The sequence below is a fragment of the Procambarus clarkii genome, chromosome 27, assembly GCF_040958095.1.
Source record: "Procambarus clarkii isolate CNS0578487 chromosome 27, FALCON_Pclarkii_2.0, whole genome shotgun sequence".
NCBI classification, from domain to species: domain Eukaryota; kingdom Metazoa; phylum Arthropoda; class Malacostraca; order Decapoda; family Cambaridae; genus Procambarus; species Procambarus clarkii.
In genome coordinates this window covers 23923398-23949013 of record NC_091176.1, presented here as the reverse complement: position 1 = coordinate 23949013, position 25616 = coordinate 23923398, and the positions used below count along the sequence as shown (strand labels likewise).

The 25616-nt window shown below is 47.2% G+C and overlaps 1 protein-coding gene across 1 annotated transcript; it reads right to left on the bottom strand.

Annotated features, from left to right (window-relative positions):
- Positions 1-2994: 2994 nt before the first annotated feature.
- On the bottom strand, positions 2995-25234 carry LOC138369201 (uncharacterized). The gene is made up of 5 exons (XM_069332139.1): positions 25168-25234; positions 23633-23805; positions 18208-18923; positions 3221-3332; positions 2995-3165 (listed from the first exon to the last, which is right to left on the bottom strand). Exons 1-5 carry the CDS (start codon positions 25232-25234, stop codon positions 2995-2997), a joined length of 1239 nt encoding a protein of 412 aa, XP_069188240.1.
- Positions 25235-25616: the final 382 nt, after the last annotated feature.

Sequence of the window (25616 nt, the reverse complement as noted above, 5' to 3'; positions counted from 1 at the left end):
AACCACGACAACTGTTGCACCACCAACCACGACACCTGTTGCACCAACCACGACACCTGTTGCACCAACCACGACACCTGTTGCACCAACCACGACACCTGTTGCACCAACCACGACACCTGTTGCACCAACCACGACACCTGTTGCACCAACCACGACAACTGTTGCACCACCAACCACGACACCTGTTGCACCAACCACCACGACACCTGTTGCACCAATCACCACACCTGTTGCACCAATCACCACACCTGTTGCACCAACCACCACACCTGTTGCACCAACCACGACACCTGTTGCACCAACCACCACACCTGTTGCACCAACCACCACACCTGTTGCACCAACCACGACACCTGTTGCACCACCATATTGTAACATTACACGTCACTATTTGTCATTATTAAGTTGACTGAAAATTAAATTCCTATTTAACAACATCTACATTGATTTTTTCTCCAATCATTCCGTTCTGCTTAAACCAATTTGTTCTCTAACCAATTATACCTTTTTTCTCCCTACTCCCTAGATTTTCTCCCTAGATTTTTATCCTAGATTTGTTTCTCTATAGATATGGTTATAACATCCTTAGTAACATTTTATTGAGCTAAAATCGTTATCAAATGTTGCAGACTCTATAACAAAATAGTTATCAGTATATAATCTGAAAGTTCCGATTAAATGCCGTTAATTATATCAGCGTTAGAACGACGATTTCCGAATCTATCTACGATCGATTCGGAAATCCGATCCCCAACAAATCTGATCTTCAACAGCGTGGTGTTGTCAAGAACCACTTCGTTAAACTGGCGCTGACACAACAACACACATTATTAAACTACATTTCAGCTACATACATGAGGCTGTCAAGGGGCTGTCAAAAAACGTACCAAGCAAATACGTCCAAACTGCAAGCAAGAGCTGTTATCCTACCTCAGCTCATCTGAAGCCTGCTCCTAGGAGATTCATTTAATTCATGAGAATGTTCTTTGAAACTATCACGTAGGGACCTGTCATATACGGTACTGGTGAAACTGCAAGCAAGAGCTGTAATCAGCTCAGTTGAAATCTATTCCTAGAGACTCATTCATTTCATGAGCATGTTATATGCATCCATAGGAATAAACTATTCATTATTCTCCCTCCCTCCCCTCTACCTCTCTCCCTCCCCCCTCTCTCTCTCTCCCTCTCTGGTGTTGTGGCAGCCGTCAGCGGTATAGTCATGCAGGCAGCAGCAGCAGCTGGGGTGAATGTCCGCTGCATGGCGCTCAGGTGAGTGAATGCACGGTGGGGTAGGGGGCGTGAGGGGGGAGTGTGTGGGGGGGGGGGGGAGTCTGGGTGGGTGAGGGGGAGTGTGGGAGGGGGAGAGGAGAGGGAGTGCGTGGGAGGAGAGGGAGTGTGTATATACTCGCCTAGTGCTTGTGCGGGTTGAGCTCTGGCTCTTCGGTCCCGTCTCTCAACTGTCAATCAACTGGTGTATAGGTTCCCGAGCCTACTGGGCTCACGCGGTTGCAGGTGGCAGCGGTCACGCGGTTTCCGGTGCAGGGATTTAAACAATGCACGTCGACTCTCTCCTCACACATTCCAAAAGCCCTCGTTGGGTAATCTCCTTCGTCAATCACCCGGAGCACAAGCCTCCTGTACTAGCCCGACCTCGTACGATGGCTGCACGAAGCCTCCCAACACCAGTCACGAGTCCTCGAGCTCGCTCGGGTTACGGACTCTTCGGCCTGGAATGCAGAGTTTGACGCCTGTACTCGAAGTAGAGGCACCTCTATAGTAATTATTATATTTTATATTTATATATATATTTTATATTTATATATATATTTTATATTTATATATATATATATATATATATATATATATATATATATATATATATATATATATATATATATATATATATATATATATACATACATACATACATACATACATACATACATACATATATATATATATGTATGTGTGTATGTATATATATATTTTTTTTTTTTACAAATTATTGTGATCGATCATTGCTTCAGGAAAAGATATCTTCTCCCTCCCTCCCCCCTTCCGACCCCATCACTCTGGTTAGGGTGATGATCACTCCTAGAACACACCCCATCTCCCCTACCAAATCATCCCCACCTCTCCCGAGAATACCCCCATTCCTTAGACACCCATTCCAGGGTCTTACGAGAGAATGGGATCAAATCGTATACAACGCTGTTAGACAGATTCACATTCTGGTAGTTAAAACCATGGACATCGTTAGGTTAGGATGAATTAGCTTAGGTTAGGGCGGTGTTAGGATCGGATGGGTTAGGCTAGGCTAGGTTAGGCTAAGTTAGGTTAGGCTACGCTAGGCTAGGCACGCTTCACAAACCAATGGTTAACCCGTCTTGTACACGCTGTTGACTTGTATTCTTTTATGAGTACTGAAACATCAAAATTCTTCCCAGTGGGCAAATGTGAAAGGTTGGCACTGCAGGTGAACTTGTGCGTGGCTGAAGCAACGAGCCTTCAGGCTGGTGCGCAGTACTCACCTAGTACTAGGTGGATCCAGTACTAGGTGGTGTAGGGTGGGGTCTGACTGGTAGCTGCCTCCTATAGTGTGGTGGTCGTTGTGTTGTGGTGGGTCTAATGATACAGCGACGACGTAGCGTTTATGTGGTAATGCTATGCGATGATGTGGTAATATATCAACATACTGATGTGGTGCCAGTTAACCAGTGCGAAATAATATTTGGTTGTGAATCGCGTGCAGGAATGCATCCGAGAGGGTCACACAGCTTATTGATAGATGTGTGCTGGCAGTATGATGGGTGTATGTTGATGTATGCCGGGTGTATGATGCATGTTGGGGTGTATGCTGGGTGTATGCTAGGCGTATACATGGCTCGTGCCTTTAGCTGCCAGACTTTTCCAGCTCATTACTTTTTATTGCTTTTAGTTCCAATGAAAAAACCTGCTTTAATGGGTAAGCTTTTGGCGTTGCCGGGAGGACTATTGTTGAAGTTCCTCAAGTTCCAACATGCCACCCCTGTTGGTCCCTTGCTGCTGCTGCTGCTGCTGCTGCTGCTGCTGCTGCTGCTGCTGCTGCTGCTGCTGCTGCTGCTGCTGCTGCTGCTGCTGCTGTTGTTGCTGCCGCTGCTGCTGTTGCTGCTGTTGCTGTTGCTACTGCAAGCAACACTTCTGCTTCAACCATCGCCTCATACGCATGAACACTCACCTGGTGTCCCGTGACCACTGCACTAGAGATCGCTAGTGCAGTGGTCATGGTATCAGTGCTGTTCATGAGGAAATACTTGGAGGCCTGGGTTCGAATCCTCCGACGGGACGTACTACGGAGATGTGTTATACTCAAATTCTGTCAGTTGAAATGTAACCAATCACAGGCAAGTAGGCCTCTGACGTCATGCCAGACAGAGGAGCATCAAGCATGCTCCCAGCAGCCTCAGTCATCCTCACAGACCCAGAGTAGGTGGACCTCGGCTGGCCAGTTATACACCTGTTTGCCTCACTCAATAAATATATACAGAAGCGACTACTGTGTCTACATTCAACCCGAACAAGGCAAACGAATACTGGTAGCAGCAGTGGGATCCAGAAATTTTTTTCTGGAAAGAAAAGTTCAAGTACCCAGCATCGCCTCGTGTTCCAGCCGCCACCGCCACCGCCATAAGCCGCCATCCTGCCACCCACGCATCAAATATTGTGCCAGACCGGGGTCCTGCCATCAACCACTACTCCAGGCTAACGTTTTAGAAGTAAGGGTCAATATTTTCCTGTGAGAACGCTCACTCATCAGTGAGGAGGAAGGAAGCTTCCCGCGCCAGCCATTTTTGAACCTCGCGCCACCACGTGGGAACCACCTATTACACCCACCACCACCACCACCGCCACCCAAGCTGACAGTATCAAGCTTCGTGAGGGTGCAAGCTACTGCAATCGTCGTCAGCCATCGTCGCAAGTATCAACTGGTTATTCCATCGTCGCAATATTGTCGTCGTCAGAATTTATCTTCGTGCTTCTAGCGTGAACAGTGTGGGGTCCCTGAGTCTCGCGCCACCGCCGCCAGGAGCGCTGCCGTCGCATCCAGTTTGTAAACACGCCTCACATGGGCCTCTTCAGATCTTCACGACGCTTCTCCTACTTTGGCTACTGGTGATCCTCATAAATTACAACCCTGAGATAAGTAATTGCTAGTTGAGAACAACGTGCCAAGTGTTAAAAAGTGACTTATGTAATAATTCCCATAATATCCTGTGAATTAACCATTCAGTGACTTGTTAAATATTGGAGCTGGTTCAGTACTGCACTCCCCACAGTTTTCCTGTGTGATTTCAACATTCCTGCTTCTTACAGTAATTTCATTGAATTTTAATTGTTCTCCTAGAGTGTTATTGGTAAATTCAAATTCCAGTGAATTAAGAAATCCTTGTTTTAGTAGCAGTTAAGGATTTGTGCAATATAATTTTTTTTAATTTCTCCAGACCTAACTTGAAATTTATCCTTTAAGCATTTTATTTTAAACTTTTACCATAGGAGTTATATACATTCCTGTGTCCAGTTTATGTGCTACATCCATATTTCTTGCATTGCCACTTGTTGTGTTGAATCTTTTTAATGAAATTTTGCAATTGCATTTCCCAGTTTTTATTCTAAATTGCTGTGCTTAGTCTGGTTTAATTAATTTACATACATCTAATTCCAGTCATTTTTTTAATGAAAGATTGCTAAATTTAGTTTACAATTGCTTGTTCTTGATTATTTTCTTGCCTAGCCCAATTTAATAATTTTATTTCTGCCATTTTTACTTTAGCCAAGTTGATATTTTTTGTGTTTATTTTTGTGTATACTATTTCTGATGCCAGGTGCACTTAATTATAATCTGCGTTCAAATATTACTTCCACGGCTGTGACAATGCCTACCACTGTTGAAACCCCTTCAGAATCAATGGGAACAGTTGCTCGTCCCAATGGCCAGAGATCAGCTCAGGAAATGGCTATTCCTCTTTTTGCTGGGGAATCGCGTTTATTAGAATCATGGTTTAGTAAGGTTGAAGCGAAAACAGTTGCACGTTTTTCTAAGCCTACTGATGCCGAATACTTAGCAATTGCACGGTCAGCCGTGGACACAACCAAAGGTGATGCACGTTTTGTTGTTGATGAGAAAGCCATTGTTAGCCTTCAGTCTTGGCCTGAATTTAAGGATTTCTTTCGCCGTCGCTTTGTTAATAAAGGAGACCTTGACCCATATAGGTTAGTCAAGAAAATTGCCAATGCCACCATGCAGCCTGGTGAATCGTTTAATGCGTTTACTAGCCGTCTCGATCAGTATCTGTATGCCTTAGTTTCTGCTATGAATAATTCAACTTGGTTAGATAAAGACAATAATCTGTCCCCTGAGGCTATGGCCAAAATGATAGCATTTGGTACTTTAATGCATTTTGCCCCCGAGCATACAAAACCAATCGTTGAGCAACAAAATTTTGGTGTTAAACATGAAATTGGTGAAGTATTTGAGGCTATTAACAATGCCGCAGATAAACTAGCTCCCCGAAGTGCTCAACTGTTGCCACCCTCTGATGCTGTAAATGTAGTCACAAGCTCTCAGCATCCTCCCACAAATTCTCAAAACTCTTGGTCGCAGAAGCGTACCCATGCTCGTAGCCCCCAGTCAAATTCGCCGCCTCATAAAATGCCGAAACGCCATAGTCCACAACCATCCACTCCCTCATGTTGGCATTGTGGTAAGAGTAACCACCTTGCAAGGGACTGTTGGTCCGCCCCTAGATCATCACCTCCTAGACAATTCTCTCGGCCCCCTCATCAATCTAATCATTCTAGGCTTCCATATTGCACGTACCATAAACAAGTTGGTCACCACACTGCGGATTGTAGAGCTAGGCAAAGGACATCTCCACCTCGTAACTCCCATGGTCAGTCTTGGCGAGGCTCACAGCGTCCAAGACATTATCAGAACTCTCGTAATTACAACTCCCAGCCCAGCTATAATGCAACTTCAAATTATAATGCTCAGTCACAGAATGCTGGAGCTCAGAATGTTCACTCCATGTCGTCGGGAAACCCCCAAGGCCATCCGCTAACCAATTCAAGCTAGCCAATCCTAGTGCCCTCCCTGTGTATTCAGTAGTTACCCAAAATAGATTTGGACACTTGACAGAGGAGGACACTGACTCTAGACCAGTTGTAGATGTTGACGGATCCACAGTAAATTTGACACAAACAAGACGCAGATATCCCAGACAACATAAGTCAAAAATAGTAACTTGTCCAGTCTCAAGTGATGGTCCCCTTGTATCAGCCATTGTACATGGTAGAGTTTTAAAAGTTTTTCTTGACTCAGGTGCAAAAATTAATATTGTCAAGCCCTCAGCTCTTAGAGACATTGAAAGTAAGCACCCTACTATTTTAAAACAGTCACACATACCTTTTCTAAGTGGTATTTCAGGAAATAAAGTAAAAGTTCAGGGTGAAATTGACCTCCCACTCAAGTTCAATGATGTCACATTGTCTATAACATGTTTAGTTGTTGACATTATTCATTTTCCTGGAGACATTCTCTTAGGTCTGTACACCATGATTGATGAAAATATTGCATTGTTTCCCCATCGTTGGAACATAAGTATCAAAGACCATGTCATACCCTTGTGTAGCATGTACCGACAGGGCCACGAGTTCAACCTTCAATCAGATTATGTTAATTTTGTTGACACCCGCCTTGCTAGCGTAGGTTTGTCAGATCATTGTCGTGGTAGCATACCCGAGAAAACAGGCACTCGATTGAAGCATAGTAGTTGTACAGTTGTTAAGGAGAATGAGTATCGGGACTTTCTGGAAGGGGACGCCCTAACGGATTCTCGTTGTCTCGCTCGCCTGGCAGCTTCCATCTCTGAAGTCAGTGGTTCCACGGCTACTGACACTGTGCTACACCCTCATTCTCTCACCAGAATAAGAGTTAAGGTTCAGGGAGTGCCTGAGTTGTCGGATGTGATTGCGGAAAGTGAAACATGTAAAGTGAATGGTACATTTGTTGAACCCTCCTGGCACACAGTGCAGGATGGTACTGTCTCACTTTTTATCGCGAACACAAGTAATGCCGATATCCATCTCCAGTCTGGTACCCATGTTGTAGATTTTGCCCATTACTCGTTACCGGTGCGAGTTGTGGATGATGTCTCCATGGATCATACTGTTTGTACACTCACACCAGGAGAACAGGGATCTCAGCCAGAGGTGCAAGCGCAACACCTCAGTCCTACTGATTTTCCTGACTCTGTGGCTCAGCTTTTGAAAATTTTGAACAAGAATAGAGCTGTTGTTGCTCTACCAGGAGAAAAATTAGGTCTCACTCCTCTCATTACACATAAAATTCCCCTTGAACAAGGAACTACGCCTATTTATGTACCAGCTTACCGACTTCCCCATTCTCAGAGAGCAGAAGCAGATAGACTTGTAGAAGAAATGTTACAGAGTGATGTAATTGAATCGAGTAATTCGCCATGGAACGCTCCATTGATTCTTGTACCAAAGCGAGATGGGACTTGGAGACCTGTAATCGATTATCGCAAGCTTAACAGAGTAACAATACCTGATCGTTTCCCACTTCCAGTTCTAAATGATTTGTTGCAAAGTATTGGTCGAAACAAAGTATTCTCAACGTTAGATTTGTTGCAGGGATTCTGGCAAATCCCCCTTGATGAGGAAAGTAAACAATTGACAGCCTTTAGTACTCCCAATGGTCATTTTCATTTCAAAAGAATGCCGTTTGGTTTGCGTAGTAGTCCAATAACCTTTTCACGGCTCATGACAAATCTATTTCGTAGATTGATAGGAAGTACGCTTCTAGTTTACCTTGATGATCTCATAATCATGTCGCAAGATGTTCAGACTCATTTCCAGAACCTTGAGAAAGTACTTGCAAAGCTCGCTGAAGCTAATTTAAAAATAAAGCTTGCAAAATGTTCATTTTTAAAGCAAAAGATTAATTTCCTAGGTCATACAGTTACACCTTCAGGTATTACATTGAATGAATCAAAAATTATTGCTGCCCGTGATTTTCCAACACCTCGTACCGCAGAAGCCGTAAGACAGTTCACAGGTCTTGTAGGATTTTATCGTTCATTTATTGCTGGATTCTCTATTATAGCCGCTCCGCTTTACAAGTTGCAAAGAAAAGATGAACCCTTTGTTTGGGGAGAGGCCCAGGATCAGTCATTCAAAAAACTCAAAGCAGCCTTGATTTCGTCACCTGTCCTTAGGTATCCAGATTTTTCTAAACCTTTTACGTTGGTTACAGATGCTAGTGACATAGGTCTAGGTGCTGCATTACTTCAAACAGAAGGTCACAGAGATCACGCAATAGCTTATGCTAGCCGCACATTATCCAAAGAAGAGAAAAATTATAGTGCAACAGAACGAGAAGCCTTGGCAGTTGTTTGGGCACTTAAACATTTCAAGGATACAATTTATAATTACCCAGTTCATGTTCTTACAGATCACCAACCATTAATTCCCTTGTTCAAAAATAAGAATCCAGTTGGAAAGTTTGCTAGATATTTGCTCACAATTCAAGAATTCAATCCCACATTTGGATATATTCCAGGAAAGCAAAATGTTGTAGCGGATGCGTTTTCTCGACACGTAGCTGCGATTCAGTTAAATTACCCAGCATTAGATGCTACAGTAGTAGAAACGGAACAAAGACAAGACCCCATATGGGCACCCGTCATTAAATTTTTGACTAAGCAAGACACTCGCCCGATTCATAAACCGCCAGTACCATTGAAAGAACTAGTTATGTTGGACAATTTACTGTGTAGAGTAGTAAAGCTAGGGACAGCCCCGAGGAAATGTTGTCAGTTAGTTGTTCCAGCTGTCTTGGTACCAACTGTGTTAAAAATTATCCATGATGCTCCTGCAAGTGCACATCCAGGAAAGGATCGTACACTCCAACAAGGTCGATTGAAATATTTTTGGCCAAAAATGGCTAAGGAGATTGCTCATTATGTTGACAGATGTTTAACTTGTTTACAGCACAAGGGACTTGTTTCAGGACCTAATCCAATTCAGGTGTACCCAGCAACTAAAGCTCCTTGGGAACGAATATCGATGGATTTATTGACAAATTTTGCGGAAACAGAGAAAGGGAACAAACATTTGCTTGTAATGGTCGATAATTTTTCACGGTTTTGCGAACTAGTTCCTATCCCGAACAAAACAGCAGAAACCATAGCCAGCGCATTCCATGACCAAATAATTTGTAGATATAGTATGCCTAAAGTAATCCTTTCAGATAATGGTCCGGAATTCAGTAATAGTATTCTAACTAGCTTGTGTGATTTATATAACATCAAAAAATGTAGCATCATGCCTTATCATCCGGCAAGTAATGGACTAGCTGAACGTACTAACAGGAAAGTGTTAGATGCCTTGAGAGTCACGTTGAATTTTGATAACAACAATTGGGATGATTTTATACCCTTAATTCAGTGTGCTATAAATTCTTCAATTAATGTTTCTACTGGTGACACACCTCACGCTATTCTTTATGGTACAGATAAGATCCTCCCTAATGAATTGATTAACGTACCTCCTACTCCCTTATATAACGTAGATGATTTTGTTCAAGTGAAGCGTAGACAAATGCAATTAGTATTCAAGAAAATACGAGAACAACTGTCCAAAGCAACAGCCGAGTTCACTCTAGCAAGGAATGCACGAGCTAAACCCAATAAAATAACTATTGGATCTGTAGTAATGATACTTAACCAACACAGGTCTGGTCCTATGTACAAGTTAACTAAGAAATTTTTGGGTCCATATAAGGTAATCGAGCTTATTAAAGGTAACAAATACAGACTTAAGAACTTGTTAACAGGAGAGTATATAAATGAGCATTTAGACCACATGAAGTTAGCTAAAATGACTGTTGACGAGACTGATGAGGAAGATGACAATGAACTTACCCAGACAGATACTCCTACTCGGACACCACCTTCTGTGGTTGACAGACCACTTGATGTTCAGCAACCCCATACTAGCAATTATAATCTTAGATCTAGACCTCTCGTTTCAACCGTGCACTCACCACATGTCCATTGGCTAGATGTTAACGAGGATATCTCTCAAGATGATAGTTTGTCACATGAAGTTTCATCTGTTCCGGACCTTCAGTCAGAGCCAGAGTTGTATATTGCTCTGGATGAGCTAGGTGTAGATATCCGCAGAATTTATAATTGAATGCACTCTGTAGTTATTCTGTTTGTTTTGAAAAAAAAAAAAAAAACTCAATTGCAGTATTTCTACCACATGTGTCTTATTATTACCATTATATATAATGTATAGTTTTTCTCAACTTTATTTTGTTATGAATTAGATGCCATTGTTAAGTCTACTACCATTTGTATTTTTACAGTGCTTGTCATAAGAGTTATTATTGTTCTAGCAACCACATTGTGGCCAGTGAATCCTGACTGCTATCACGCAGATGTTAGTCTTCTTGATCCAGGTCTTGTATATGCTTGTAAATATATTGCACATTATATATATTGTACATTGGTCTTGTAAATATATTGTATATTTCGAAAAAAAAAAAAAAAAAGAGAAAAAAAAAAAAAATTATCTATCTTGAAATTCAATTGTGGTTGTTAGGTCAGAACTTTGTTCTATTAATGTAATAATTGTTTAATTTTGTATGGTTTTCAAGCACATGCCATTGACACATGTTAATAATTTTGTTTAGGCAATACCTTGGGTTGTATTGTTCATATCTGATCAGTAGACATACACATGTTCTTAATACTCTGATTTAATCAAAGCATTGTTACCATGATTTTCACCTATTATGATGAATTTTTTTTTTTTTGGTGCATATATGCCGAGTTGTTTGTATTACGCACACCTGATCTTCTTTCAATGTTTTATTATGCAAATTTCACATGTAAGCCATTATTGTATGCCACCGAGGTCCTTTCAGTATCATTGTAACTATATAGCTAGCCAGAGCTTGTCGACAAGGGACGTCGACTTGGTAGCGTGTCCGAGCGGTGTTATACTCAAATTCTGTCAGTTGAAATGTAACCAATCACAGGCAAGTAGGCCTCTGACGTCATGCCAGACAGAGGAGCATCAAGCATGCTCCCAGCAGCCTCAGTCATCCTCACAGACCCAGAGTAGGTGGACCTCGGCTGGCCAGTTATACACCTGTTTGCCTCACTCAATAAATATATACAGAAGCGACTACTGTGTCTACATTCAACCCGAACAAGGCAAACGAATAGATGAGCCTGCAGTTAACAATCTAGTCCGATTTAATTATTTTCGGGCTTGTTTTTATTTAGCTAATGGCCCGAAATGAATTATTTCTTATTTGAACACTCGTTTGATCACGAGTGTTCAAATCACTTTTTGTAGCACTTCAAAAGATTATCATTTACGTTTAAGAATTCGAATATGACTCGAAAATGCGACTTGGAACTCTGACAGAGGCGAACCATACGTAGACCACAGAGACGGGCCATAAACACATGACACATACAGGACACAGACACATACAGGACACAGACACATACAGGACACAGACACATACAGGACACAGACACATACAGGACACAGACACATACAGGACACAGACACATACAGGACACAGACACATACAGGACACAGACACATACAGGACACAGACACATACAGGACACAGACACATACAGGACACAGACAAAACACAGTCGAAGACGACAAAGTACACTGGATTTGGAAACCCAGACGGATGCTGGTATGACATCACTCGCAGTTCCCCTCGTATATATTTTCCTGCATGGCAGCATTTGATGCAACCCATGCAGTCCATATTGGTCTACTGCCATTCTATTGCAAATGCACTTGTATTGAGTGTGAATTTGGGCACCAAGGCGGAGGGCCCCTGCTACACTGAGGGATTCTGGCCCCCTAGACGCGTGCCTGTTGGGTACTGCCAAAAGAAAGTCCCCTGCATGGGGGGCACTCACTGATCTTCCGTGGGCTTTCTTCTGATCTGATGTTGCAGCACTGACGACGGCATCAGCTATTTTTTCCCCACTACTGGGCTGTTCCAGCTGGACTGTTTGTGGTTTTGTGTTTCAGTTGTTCAGTTGTTCAAAACAATCCACAAAGGATTGTTTTGAACAGTCAATGAAGGCAGGATCGTGTATCCTTGCCGAATCATCCAGAGGTTCTTTTCTTACAAAGTCGTTCGATGCATAGGAGAAAAGGAAGGTTGGTAGAGCAATCTAGGATGCTGTGCAGCCACCTACGTCACAGAAACTTACAATTTGGGAGGGTTGGTTGCTCCCGTTGAGAGTCGTTCAACGGGGGTGTTCAGGACTTTCTCCAGCATGAACTGGAGGAAGGTTAGGAGGCTACTGTAGGGTGGAGAACAACCCCATCAAGTAAGTCGGCTTAGAAACAGCTAGGTATCTTGTGATATGGAAGAGAGCATCATGGGGCATCAATGTTGTCAATCCTGTCCTGCATCCTTATTACACCCATGATTCTGAACATCCAGGACCACCACAGTTGCTTGCGGGCCAATGGGGGGCCCCTCCAGGAGGGTGCAGTCAGGTGGCTCGACAACGAGAATGTCCGGAAAAACAGTGTTTATTTGGCCAGTGATGTCTGGGTTACGGGAGAGTATTTCACATTTGGAAGCATCGACAAGGCTGCTCCTTACTCCTGGATTTTCCTTATATCCTCCAAAATGGTATCCTGGGTGCCGGCGAGAGTGCCATCATCCAGGTACCAGATATTTAGCTCGCTTGTCACACTATCAGTGACCTCTTTGATAGCTAAAGCAGAACAGGAGGGGGTTAAGGGATCACCTTGTTGGACACCTTCACAGGAGTCTATTATATCATAGTCTATATAACATTTATATCTAGAGTGCATATCGAGAGTATATATTAGGATTATATATATCCTGATATATATAAACTCATCATATCATATAATAGATTCCCGAGATAAATATCTCAGGATTTAAACTTTCTATTACAATGAAAATCCAGAGTGGGTGTTAAGGGAGCAGTGGGGGGTCACGTTGAGCTGTGGGGGTCGCTGTGGGGGGTCAGGTTGAGTTGTGTGGGGTCACGTTGAGCTGTGGGGGTCGCTGTGGGGGGTCAGGTTGAGCTGTGGGGGCCCCAGAGGTCACGGGCCTCCTACCTTACCCAAATAAATCACCGCCATTAAGGCCTTAAGAGGGAGACTAACCCGTTTGGAAATGCGTCACTCCTCTGATTGTGTTGCAAGAGATTGCAGAGCGGTTGCGCCCAATTCCCGGGAACCAGTCGTGATATCATTCAGGGGGAAGAGCTTTACACCAGTTTTGACAGTGCCAGTTCCCTCGGGCACGCTAGACTGCCACTGGTAGACTGGTAGACTACCCCTGGAAACACAAACCGAAACTGTCTATTTTCCGCTTGTTACAACTTGTAATAAAGCTGTTACATCTTGGCTTAACGTGTTTATAACGTATTAGAACGTTGTTACAACTTGGTATGTTGGTTGTTATAACTGGTTAAGTGTTAAAACTTGTTCGAATGTTGTACCAACGTCGTAGTTTCGGTGTGTGTTTGGCGGGTAAGGCCTACCTGTTGGGTGCAAAACCCCTAGAGTGCGGATGACTGCAAAGGTTCAACTCAACTCTTAAAGTGTGACAGTAATGATGGAATAGAATATCTCCAAAACTGCATCCATTCCTTAAGGGACAGGAACAAAATTGTGAGCTAAGGAACAGGGCCTCGTCTCAGAAGGTGGTAGTCACGTGCCACGAGGAGTGATACAGGTTCTTCGTATCAGACTCGGGAGAACACGCCCACACGTAAGATCTCAGTCGCAATAGATTGGTGCATAGAGGAAAATAGGGTGAGGACCGAATAGGTGAGTGAATGAGTGTACTCACTTGACTCATTTTATCATAATACCAGACTTACAATCACATTTTCTCTCACTACTTCACACACACACTTCCCTCTCTTCCATACACACACTTTCCCCTCCCCCACCAACACACTCCCTCTCCCCCTACATACACACCCCTCTCCCCACACACTCCCCCTCCCCTCCCCCACACACTCCCTCTCCCCCCACAGCCCCCTCCCCCACACACACTCCCCCTACCCCACCGTGCATTCACTCACCTGAGCGCCATGCAGCGGTCATTCACCTCAGCTGCTGCTGCTGCCTGCATGACTATACCGCTGACGGCTGCCACAACACCAGAGAGGGAGAGACAGAGAGAGGGAGAGAGAGAGAGAGAGATGAAAGGTATTGAACAGACGAAGAGAAGGGATTGGGACGAGGGAGGGGGGGAGGGGGCCGAGGAGATTTGTAGAATCAATCAGCTTCACTTAATTTCTTATTTACTACTGGATTATTGTTTCAGGGGCTTGGCGTACGGACCACGGCAACCCACGGACCATGGCAACCCATGGACCACGGCAACCCACGGACCACGGCAACCCACGGACCACGGCAACCCACGGACCGTGGCAACCCACGGACCGTGGCAACCCACGGACCGTGGCAACCCACGGACCGTGGCAGCCCACGGACCGTGGCAACCCACGGACCGTGGCAGCCCACGGACCGTGGCAACCCACGGACCGTGGCAACCCACGGATCACGGCAACCCACGGACCACGGCAACCCACGGACCACGGCAACCCACGGACCACGGCAACCCACGGACCACGGCAACCCACGGACCCCGGCAACCCACGGACCGTGGCAACCCACGGACCGTGGCAACCCACGGACCGTGGCAACCCACGGACCGTGGCAACCCACGGACCGTGGCAACCCACGGACCGTGGCAACCCACGGACCGTGACAACCCACGGACCGTGACAACCCACGGACCGTGACAACCCACGGACCGTGACAACCCACGGACCACGGCAACCCACGGACAATATTTTGGTTGTAACGGAGTAAGTCAACCACACACATCAATGTTCAGAGTTCACCTGTCACCTCCTTCACACTGCCCTCAAGCACTAACATGGACCCCCTCACACTGCCCTCAAGCACTAACATGGACCCCTCACACTGCCCTCAAGCACTAACATGGACCCCCTCACACTGCCCTCAAGCACTAACATGGACCCCCTCACACTGCCCTCAAGCACTAACATGGACCCCCCTCACACTGCCCTCAAGCACTAACATGGACCCCCCCTCACACTGCCCTCAAGCACTAACATGGACCCCCCCTCACACTGCCCTCAAGCACTAACATGGACCCCCCCTCACACTGCCCTCAAGCACTAACATGGACCCCCCTCACACTGCCCTCAAGCACTAACATGGACCCCCTCACACTGCCCTCAAGCACTAACATGGACCCCCTCACACTGCCCTCAAGCACTAACATGGACCCCCCCTTACACTGCCCTCAAGCACTAACATGGACCCCCCCCCTCACACTGCCCTCAAGCACTAACATGGACCCCCCCCTCACACTGCCCTCAAGCACTAACATGGACCCCCTCACACTGCCCTCAAGCACTAACATGGACCCCCTCACACTGCCCTCAAGCACTAACATGGACCCCCCTCACACTGCCCTCAAGCACTAACATGGACCCCCTCACACTGCCCTCAAGCACTAACATGGACCCCCTCACACTGCCCTCAAGCACTAACATGGACCCCCCCCCCTCACACTGCCCTCAAGCACTAACATGGACCACCACCATGCCCACAGTAGGGCCATTAATAACAACTACTCGTATATAAACACCACCATAGTGTCAGATATGGATATTCCATAAACATGTGTGGGACCATCCTGGCTTCATGTTGTGTACACGTACACGTACGTGTGTGTGTGTGTGTGTGTGTGTGTGTGTGTGTGTGTGTGTGTGTGTGAGGGGGGCCGAGCTCCAGCTCTGGGCCTCCGGACCAATAGCTTCCATTTATCTGGCACACCGGTTTCAGCCTCACTAGTTCTGTTTCATGAACAGAAGCCGGGTCGACACCCGTTCACTCCGCCTGTTCAATAACCCCCCCCCCCCCATACCGAGGGAACATTTTCTCTGCCTTCTCTATACTTTTCGACTTGTTTCGTCTCACGTCGTTCCTATTTAAGGTGAACATTATTTGTTTTGCCCACCTCGCTTCACTGATGATCTTGTATGCCGCGATCATGACTCCTTTCACTCTCGCATTCACATATTGCTACAGCCACATACTGCCACATGCTCCCTCATCCACACACACTCAATCACCGCTCTTAACAACCAAAACACTGTTGCATAAATTACCGGAACATGGATACTTGGGAATATTATCGTTATTATGCTATGCAAATGCTGGCTAGGTTGTTTATTGTGCTTAGTAACGAGACAGGATTAATTACAAGAGAGGGGATTACACAGTAACGAGTGAGGATTAATTAGTCGCGGTCCGGGATTACGTTATAACTAGGCTGGATTATTTGTGCTCTAAAGGAATTGTTGTAAGTTCACTGATGTTGTGTTTGGGGGAGAGGGGGGGAGAGAGGGAGGAGAGAGAGGGGGGAGAGAGAGAGGGGGGAGAGAGAGAGAGAGGGGGGGCAGAGGGGGGAAGAGAGAGGGGAGGGGGAGAAAGGGGATTTTGCAAGTGCAGACTTTAAGTCCCCCTCAACTCTCCCTCCACCTCTTGATTCCGACACCCCTTCCTCCCCCAGCCCCACCCCCTCCCCCCCACCAGCACTTGCTGGGTAAGGGTAGGTGCTGCTAGGGGCAAGGGCGTGGTTTACCTAGCGGGACTCTCCCCTACAGCCTATACCTAGTTCAGGTGCTTACCTGTTCCACTTCCTCCATTGCTCACCTGAAGATACTCATTACTTAGGTAGAGTGTATCTTACCATACCTTTATAACCCCCCCCCTCCCCAACGGAGGAGGGGGGGGGCGTTGGTATACCTTGCGATACCCCTGTACCTCCTGCTAGATGTCGGGGGGCGGGGGGGAGGGGGAGGGGTGTGTTTGGGGTGTTCCAATATGTCTATATGTTTATATAACCTTATACAGGCAGACAACACAGCCTTGTATACACAATACACGTGATATACACCAAATATATTTTATATAGCCACAATACACCTTACACACACACACACACACACACACACACACACACACACACACACACACACACACACACAGAAAAATCACAACTCTCCCGAACAAAAAATATACCTTAGTTAATAATGAAGCAAGAGATAATGCCTACTGATCCCTTATACCTTCCCCTTATCCATCTCCCCAGGCCTCCCTCCCCCCCCCACCCTTATCTCCCCACCACCCTTCCCCCTCCTCGACCCCCCCCCCCCCCACCACCACCCCCCATCCCAGTCTCTTAATGCCTCGTTTTAATTAGCTAATCTCCCTCCCTCCCTCCCCCCCTTCAATCTCTTTCCCTTATTCGGCCGCAGGATAGAAAGCTAAGCACCTCTGGCCAAATTGAGGAAGATTCCTCGTTCTGTTGCGCAAGAGTAAAGAGAAGTATGGAAGGAGGGAGGGAGGGAGGGAGAGAAGATAGAAGACAGGGTGTCTCACTTGTGGAGGAGGAGGAAGAGGGAGAGGTCAGGACGAGGAGGTAAGGAGCCAGAGGAGAGGTGGAGAGAAGAGTGATGTGAAGAAAGAGTGCAGGCGGGTTATTCGTAAAAAAAAAATCCGGTTACGGTTCTAGCGGGGAGCCGGTCGGCCGAGCGGACAGCACGCTGGACTTGTGATCCTGTGGTTCGATCCCAGGCGCCGGCGAGAAACAATGGGCAGAGTTTCTTTCACCCTATCTATGCCCCTGTTACCTAGCAGTAAAATAGGTATCTGGGTGTTAGTCAGCTGTCACGGGCTGCTTCCTGGAGCTGGAGGCCTGGTCGAGGACCGGGCCGCGGGGACACTAAAGCCCCGAAATTATCTCAAGATAACCTCAAGATGGCACCAGTCGGGGCCTTCATATATTCCCCAGCGAATTTAGTAACAGTTCCGTGTTGAACATCGTTTGTCCTATCGTGGTTGAGTGGATTAAAGTAAACATTTGAAATCATTAGAATGCTGGTTCAAGGTGCCACATTACTCGAAATGTAATGAATATCATGAAAATGGCATGGGAAGAGAGTAAGGTAATTATGAGGAGATAGGCAGGAAGAGCGGGGATATGAGGACAAGTACCTGGAATGTGTCACACCTTCCCGGTAGGGCTGTGTCACACCTTCCCGGTAGGGCTGTGTCACACCTTCCCGGTAGGGCTGTGTCACACCTTCCCGGTAGGGCTGTGTCACACCTTCCCGGTAGGGCTGTGTCACACCTTCCCGGTAGGGCTGTGTCACACCTTCCCGGTAGGGCTGTGTCACACCTTCCCGGTAGGGCTGTGTCACACCGTCCCGGTAGGGCTGTGTCACACCTTCCCGGTAGGGCTGTGTCACACCTTCCCGGTAGGGCTGTGTCACACCTTCCCGGTAGGGCTGTGTCACACCTTCCCGGTAGGGCTGTGTCACACCTTCCCGGTAGGGCTGTGTCACACCTTCCCGGTAGGGCTGTGTCACACCTTCCCGGTAGGGCTGTGTCACACCTTCCCGGTAGGGCTGTGTCACACCTTCCCGGTAGGGCTGTGTCACACCTTCCCGGTAGGGCTGTGTCACACCTTCCCGGTAGGGCTGTGTCACACCTTCCCGGTTGGGCTGTGTCACACCTTCCCGGTAGGGCTGTGTCACACCTTCCCGGTAGGGCTGTGTCACACCTTCCCGGTAGGGCTGTGTCACACCTTCCCGGTTGGGCTGTGTCACACCTTCCCGGTAGGGCTGTGTCACACCTTCCCGGTAGGGCTGTGTCACACCTTCCCGGTAGGGCTGTGTCACACCGTGCTGAAAGGAACGAGCCACAACGTGCTGAAATTGGAGGGAAAGGATTCATGAATAGCCAGATTCCAGTTCAAATTATTCTTCCCCCCCCCCCACCCCCACGAGATGAATCACGAGTTGAGTGATTTCTCATCCGAGCGTAATTTAAAAAAAAATAAATTTAGAATGTATTAGGGCGACTCCAGAGCTGCTCCTTACCGACTCCTAAATCATCTCAAGATAACCTCAAGATATACCGTGGATAGAATAGGCAGGGCCTGCGCCACCAAGAGCTCAATGATATCTTCAAGAGAGGTCTCACCCCAACCAGAGAAGTCTCACCCCAACAAGAGAAGTCTCACCCCAACAAGAGAGGTCTCACCCCAACAAGAGAGGTCTCACCCCAACAAGAGAAGTCTCACCCCAACAAGAGAAGTCTCACCCCAACAAGAGAGGTCTCACCCCAACAAGAGAGGTCTCACCCCAACAAGAGAAGTCTCACCCCAACAAGAGAAGTCTCACCCCAACAAGAGAAGTCTGACCCCAACAAGAGAAGTCTCACCCCAACAAGAGAAGTCTCACCCCAACAAGAGAAGTCTCACCCCAACAAGAGAAGTCTCACCCCAACAAGAGAAGTCTCACCCCAACAAGAGAGGTCTCACTCCAACAAGAGTCACCACAGGAGGGCAAGAGTCACCACAGGGGGGCAAGAGTCACCACAGGAGGGCAAGAGTCACCACAGGAGGGCAAGAGTCACCACAGGAGGGCAAGAGTCACCACAGGAGGGCAAGAGTCACCACAGGAGGGCAAGAGTCACCACAGGAGGGCAAGAGTCACCACAGGAGGGCAAGAGTCACCACAGGAGGGCAAGAGTCACCACAGGAGGGCAAGAGTCACCACAGGAGGGCAAGAGTCACCACAGGAGGGCAAGAGTCACCACAGGAGGGCAAGAGTCACCACAGGAGGGCAAGAGTCACCACAGGAGGGCAAGAGTCACCACAGGAGGGCAAGAGTCACCACAGGAGGGCAAGAGTCACCACAGGAGGGCAAGAGGCACCACAGGAGGGCAAGAGTCACCACAGGAGGGCAAGAGTCACCACAGGAGGGCAAGAGGCACCTCCAGTGTTCGTATATGTGGTCAGTAAGAAACACCAACCGTGGAGCGGCAAGTGTTGCGTGGCAGCGCCACAGTGTTGCTACCCACAGAGGAAATTAGACATGCAAGTTAGACATGCAAGAAATGAGACATGGAGTTAGACATGCAAGCATGTCTAACTCCACCTCCGGCCTCTTCAAAGAGCTTTTGAAACGCATTCAAGTGTTGTGCAAATAAAAAAAAAGTCTACAGAGTAACTACACTTAAGATGTGCTCTAAAAACAGTACAAAAATAGTTGCAATGATTTTAAAATGACAATTTATGATAAATTGTGCAAGAAATTAAAATGTTGCTTGAGACGTAATGGTGTCTCAGGAGGCCGGCCTCGTCCCTCCTCCTCCTCCTCTCCGTAAGAAACACAACTGTTTTATTCCTATCGTACGAACCCAATCAACCCGCCTAACCTATCTAAAAGGCAGCTTATTGCACGAGACAACCTCTCAAACAATCGAACAGTTTAACGGCCTTGTTGTTGAGCCTACTGGGCGTGGAGCGGAGTGTAGGCCTATATACAACACCAGATGCTACGTATTTTGTCTGTCGTTCCGAGCGTGACGACGTAACTGTTTGTGCAGGCATTAAGCATGTGGATGTCCCCTATTATTCACTAGAGACTTCTCTAGTGAATAAAAGGGGAGGGAGGGGGGGGGGGGGGTGGAGGGAGTTCCACACTGAAGGGGGTGGGTGGGGTGGAAGGGAATAATCAGAGGAAAGCGCCAAGCCAATACGACTATATACCACTGGGAAGGGGTCAGGATAAGGATTTGGGACGGGACGGGGAGAAAGGAATGGTGCCCAACCCCTTGTGGACGGTCGGGGGATTGAACGCCGACCTGCATGAAGCGAGACCGTCGCTCTACCGTCCAGGTGGGGGGGGGGGGGTGGAGGTACTAGTGTGGAGGACTATCCACACTTGGGTGGAGCAGGAACTGGACCTTTTACCACGCCAAGACTGTTCTCCGTCTCACGCCTTAGTCTACAGGTAGACTACTAGTCTACAAAAAGGAATTTTGTTCCAAGTAATAAACATCTTGCTTATAACCAGCAGAAGTTGTGATAATGTGACACGGTTGGTGTGTGTGTGTGTGTGTGTGTGTGTGTGTGTGTGTGTGTGTGTGTGTGTGTGTGTGCGCGCGCGCGCGCGCGCGTGTGCGTGTGCTTAGGTCTCTTGATCCTGGGGGCAACAGTCCTGAAAACGGCGAATACAAATATGAAATGCGAGACGGAACCAGGAAAGAGAGAAAAGAGAGAGAGAGAAGAGAGAGAGAGGAAAGAGACAGGTAGACAGAACAATTAGACTAGCTGTAGCCAGACTGGCCAATATTTACCCATGACGGCCCCAGGTGTACACACACACACATGTACCTACAGCTGCGACATCTAGCGACTACACTCACTACAACATACATTTATCTCCAACAAAGTCAAGCGTCTCCCCTTATGATCTTACCCACCTCTCTCCCTCTCCTTTATTCTCTTTTCTCTTCCTACTCCTACTCCTCCGCACGCTCTTCAGCCCGCCGGCCAAATCTGCCGCTGGAATCAATGACCGGTGGGAGGAAATACTTCAACATTGTTGCATATATGAAGATCTGCAGGGAAGAGGAGGAAGAGGACGAGGAGGAAGAAGACCACGAGGACGAGGAGGAAGAAGACCAAGAGGAGGAGCGAAGAATGAGAAAGCTGAGGAAACTGGTTTACTTTGGAAAGCATGTGTTCCAGTGCTCTTACTGAGGTGTTTCAGCTAGTCTCCTAGGGTCAGTTTACCTGCTGGGGGGGGGGGTCAGTGTGAGGGAAGGGGGGGGGTGGTCAGTGTACTCACCTGGTTGAGCTTTGGCTCTTTGGTCCCGCCTCTCAACTGTCAATCAACTGGTGTACAGATTCCTGAGCCTACTGGGCTCTATCATATCTACATTTGAAACTGTGTTTACTAGTTGTGTTTTTTGCGGGGGTTGAGCTTTGCTCTTTCGGCCCGCCTCTCAACTGTCAATCAACTGTTTACTAACTATTTTTTTTCCCCCCACACCACACACACACACACACACCCCAGGAAGCAGCCCGTGACAGCTGACTAACTCCCAGGTACCTATTTACTGCTAGGTAACAGGGGCACTTAGGGTGAAAGAAACTTTGCCCATTTGTTTCTGCCTCGTGCGGGAATCGAACCCGCGCCACAGAATTACGAGTCCTGCGCGCTATCCACCAGGCTACGAGGCCCCATGTGTATGGATGGTATGGAGTCAGAATCCACCACATCACTGCCTAATGCATTCCATCCGTTAACTACTCTGACACTGAAAAAGTACCTTCTAACGTCTCTGTGGCTCATGTGGGTACTCAAGTTTCCACCTGTGTCCCCTTGTTCGCGTACCACCAGTGTTGAATAGTTCATCCTTGTTTACCCGGTCGATTCCCCTGAGGATTTTGTAGGTTGTGATCATGTCTCCCCTTACTCTTCTGTCTTCCAGTGTCGTAAGGGGCATTTCCCGCAGCCTTTCCTCGTAACTCATGCCTCTTAGTTCTGGGACTAGTCTAGTGGCATACCTTTGGACGTTTTCCAGCTTCGTCTTGTGTTTGACAAGGTACGGGCTCCATGCTGGGGCCGCATACTCCAGGATTGGTCGTACATATGTGGTGTACAGTACAGTGAGGGAGGGGAAGAGTGGGGTCAGTGTGAGGGAGGGGGGGAGTGTGAGGTCAGTGTGAGGGAGGGGGGGAGTGTGGGGTCAGTGTGAGGGAGGGGAGGGGAGTGTGGGGTCAGTGTAAGGGAGGGGAGGGGAATGAGTGATGGACAAAGAACCAAAATGGACAGACCAGGAAGAGAGGGGGGGAGCGTTTTGGGGGGGGGGGCAAGCAAAGTCAGAAATGGGAAGGTGGGAGGGGAAATAACTACTGGTGATGGGGAGGGAAGGAAGGAAGGAAGGAAGGAAGGAAGGGGAAAACAGCTGCCAGTGATGGGGGGTGGTGATGGCTATTGTAGGCAGGTGCACCTGCTCGATACCCCCCAGACCCCTCACTGCTCTTCTCGGGTATATTCGTGCACAGTTCGAACACCAAGCAACAGGCACTGTCCATGGCCCTGTGTAAGAGACGGGACCTGACTGTCCTGTGCGACAGTCAGGTACCTCACCCACCCTACAGCTACAACCAGCAAGTCTGTCTATCATGCTTACATCTCTTTGGCGCCTTCTGTTGATAATTACTTACATCTCTTAATCTCCCAAAATACTAATTTTTTCCCATATTTTGTACCAGTTCCGCGTGCGAGGCATCATTCTTCTCTCTCTCTAACTGTAGGATTATAGCTTTAGTTTCTATCATTGATTTTTCAATCGTTTATTTCTCTTGCTCTACGTTAGCGAAGCTGTGTACCATGTCATGCTTGTTCATAATAGGACGAGTGTTTGATAAGTGCTTCTGCTATATCCAATCACCTATTTTTTTGTATCAATTATTTTAGGTGATGTTGCTGATTAGTATTTCTCTGATCATTTTCTGGTTGTGTGTTGAAATGGGTTAATCTTTCATGTGGCCTTATTGTTTGTGCATGGCCCAGACAACTTGGATGAGACGTTGTCGTCCTGCCTATATATTAATAACATCGTTGGAGCTGATAGTCCCTAAAAGTGGGCATGTAAGAGCTTGTGAGCCCAAACGTTCACAGTATTTACCCAAGACGACATCTTTGTCTAAGCACTCGACACTGCGTGAACACAAGTCTTGATTGTAGAGCCATGATTTCAACACACAACTTGACCCTTGACGTAGAGATCCTGACCAGAAAATATGACAAAATCATTGAAAATAGCAAAGTAAAAGGGACACCAGATATGTTGATATGACGTGAGCCCAAGAGCTTGTCCTCTCAGCCGGTTAGCACTAGTAGCTAAGTCACTGCGAAGAGTGAGTACCAAAGAGGTGGAAAATAGTCGACATAATACCAAATATACAGAGGGAAACAGATAGGCAGAGACAGACAGAGACAGAGACAGACAGACAGAGACAGACAGACAGAACTAAATTACAATCCAGTGAACTACACGGATTTACCACGTAAAACGAAGGTAAAAAGATATTTACAAATAAAACTATTTTAATGTCTGGAGATTATTAGTGACGACACTCCAGTCAGAGTTCAAAGACAGCCAATCCTGCCCCACCGACACGATAGACGGCTAGAGATCAACTGGAACCGCTACAGCCTTCGACAGTGGTTCCTCACGGGGGGGGGAGGGGGGGTTAGTAGATCACATCAGTCTGGGGGGAACCGGTGGGAGTGACGGGTGTGCCAGTCACTGACGGAACACCCAAGAAATAGATGACAGCCCAGAGTAGCAATGGCGTGATTAGAGGGGGTCCTACAGCTGTATGGGAAGAAGTCCCATAGAGTCCCACGTGGGCGCTCTCAGTGGTCCTACAGTGGTCCTAACAAGTCCCCCCTCCCCTCTAACAAGTGGTACCTAAAGTTCAACGCTTACAAGATTGATCCATCAATGGTGGCGTAGCGGTAACACGCTCGCCTCACGCCTCGACCAGCGATTACGGCTCGACTCCAGTTCAGGCCAGGGAGGATTGACTGGGTGCCAATCCTTACCTGTTCTTCCCTATTCATCCACACCAATTGGGTACCTGGTTGTTAGCCAGTTTGGCCTGGCCGTGTTCCAGGGGAAACAAGCGGGTAGAGCCTACCAGGAGCTATAGAAAGAGAAAGCTGCTAACAGGAGTTAGAAATCTACTCCTGTAGAAATCTACTCCAGACAGGAGTCAGAACTCTACTCCTGTACCCTCATGTGTAAACAAAACCAAATTGGAGGTCAAATTGGAGTATTTTGGCAACGAACCTTCGACGTCCCGAAGTATAATAAAGTTCAGTAGCCACCAGAGAACTCCCAAACCCATCAGCACAGACATGACATGATCACGACCTTCAAAATACTCCGGGAGCCGGTTAAGGTAGACAAGACCGGGTTACTACACACACACATGAGAGAGGCGAGGTGGAAGGTACTCATGACTGCTCATGTCAGCCTCTCTCCTTCACTCACCTTCAATCGCTATAATTATCCTTTGCTCACTTTCACTCACTTTCAATCATCATCGGTCACCGTTTCTCATCTCCGTACTTCTTTACTCACCTTCACTCATCCTCTCACTCCTCTCACATTCATCTTCAATCACCACCACACGCTTCTCACTCACCATCACTCTCCACTTTCATTCAAGTTCACACTCACCATCACTCACCTTCACTCACTTTCCGACCCCTGGTCCCTTGATGACGAGTAATCACTCTGGCACCTCAGAGTTTGGCGCTCACACTGATAGACCAGTTGAGGTCAATACCCTGTAGTAGATGGCCTATGGTAGACGAGCTGTGGTAGATGACTCAAGGCGAATGACCTACAGTAGATAATCCGCCGTAGATCACGGTAGATTAAGAGGTCTCCGTGGCGCAGAGGCAAGACACTGGCCCCCGGCGCTTCGCCAGCAATTTAACCTGGGGTTCGTATCCTGGCCGAGGAGGATTGACTGGGCGCCAATCCTTCACTATAGCCTCTGTTTAACCCAACAGGAAAATGGACAC

What these genes read in the sequence shown, in the direction of transcription:
- LOC138369201 (XM_069332139.1), bottom strand. Translation starts at nt 25,234, where the DNA reads ATGGTGAGTGAGAAGCGTGTGGTGGTGATTGAAGATGAATGTGAGAGG. An exon ending in GAGTGAGAGGATGAGTGAAG is followed by an intron (nt 23,806 to 25,167) that starts GTGAGTAAAGAA and finishes TTTTCTGGTCAG; the next exon opens with GATCTCTACGTCAAGGGTCA. An exon ending in CAGTGGTCACGGGACACCAG is followed by an intron (nt 3,166 to 3,220) that starts GTGAGTGTTCAT and finishes TGCTTGCAGTAG; the next exon opens with CAACAGCAACAGCAGCAACA.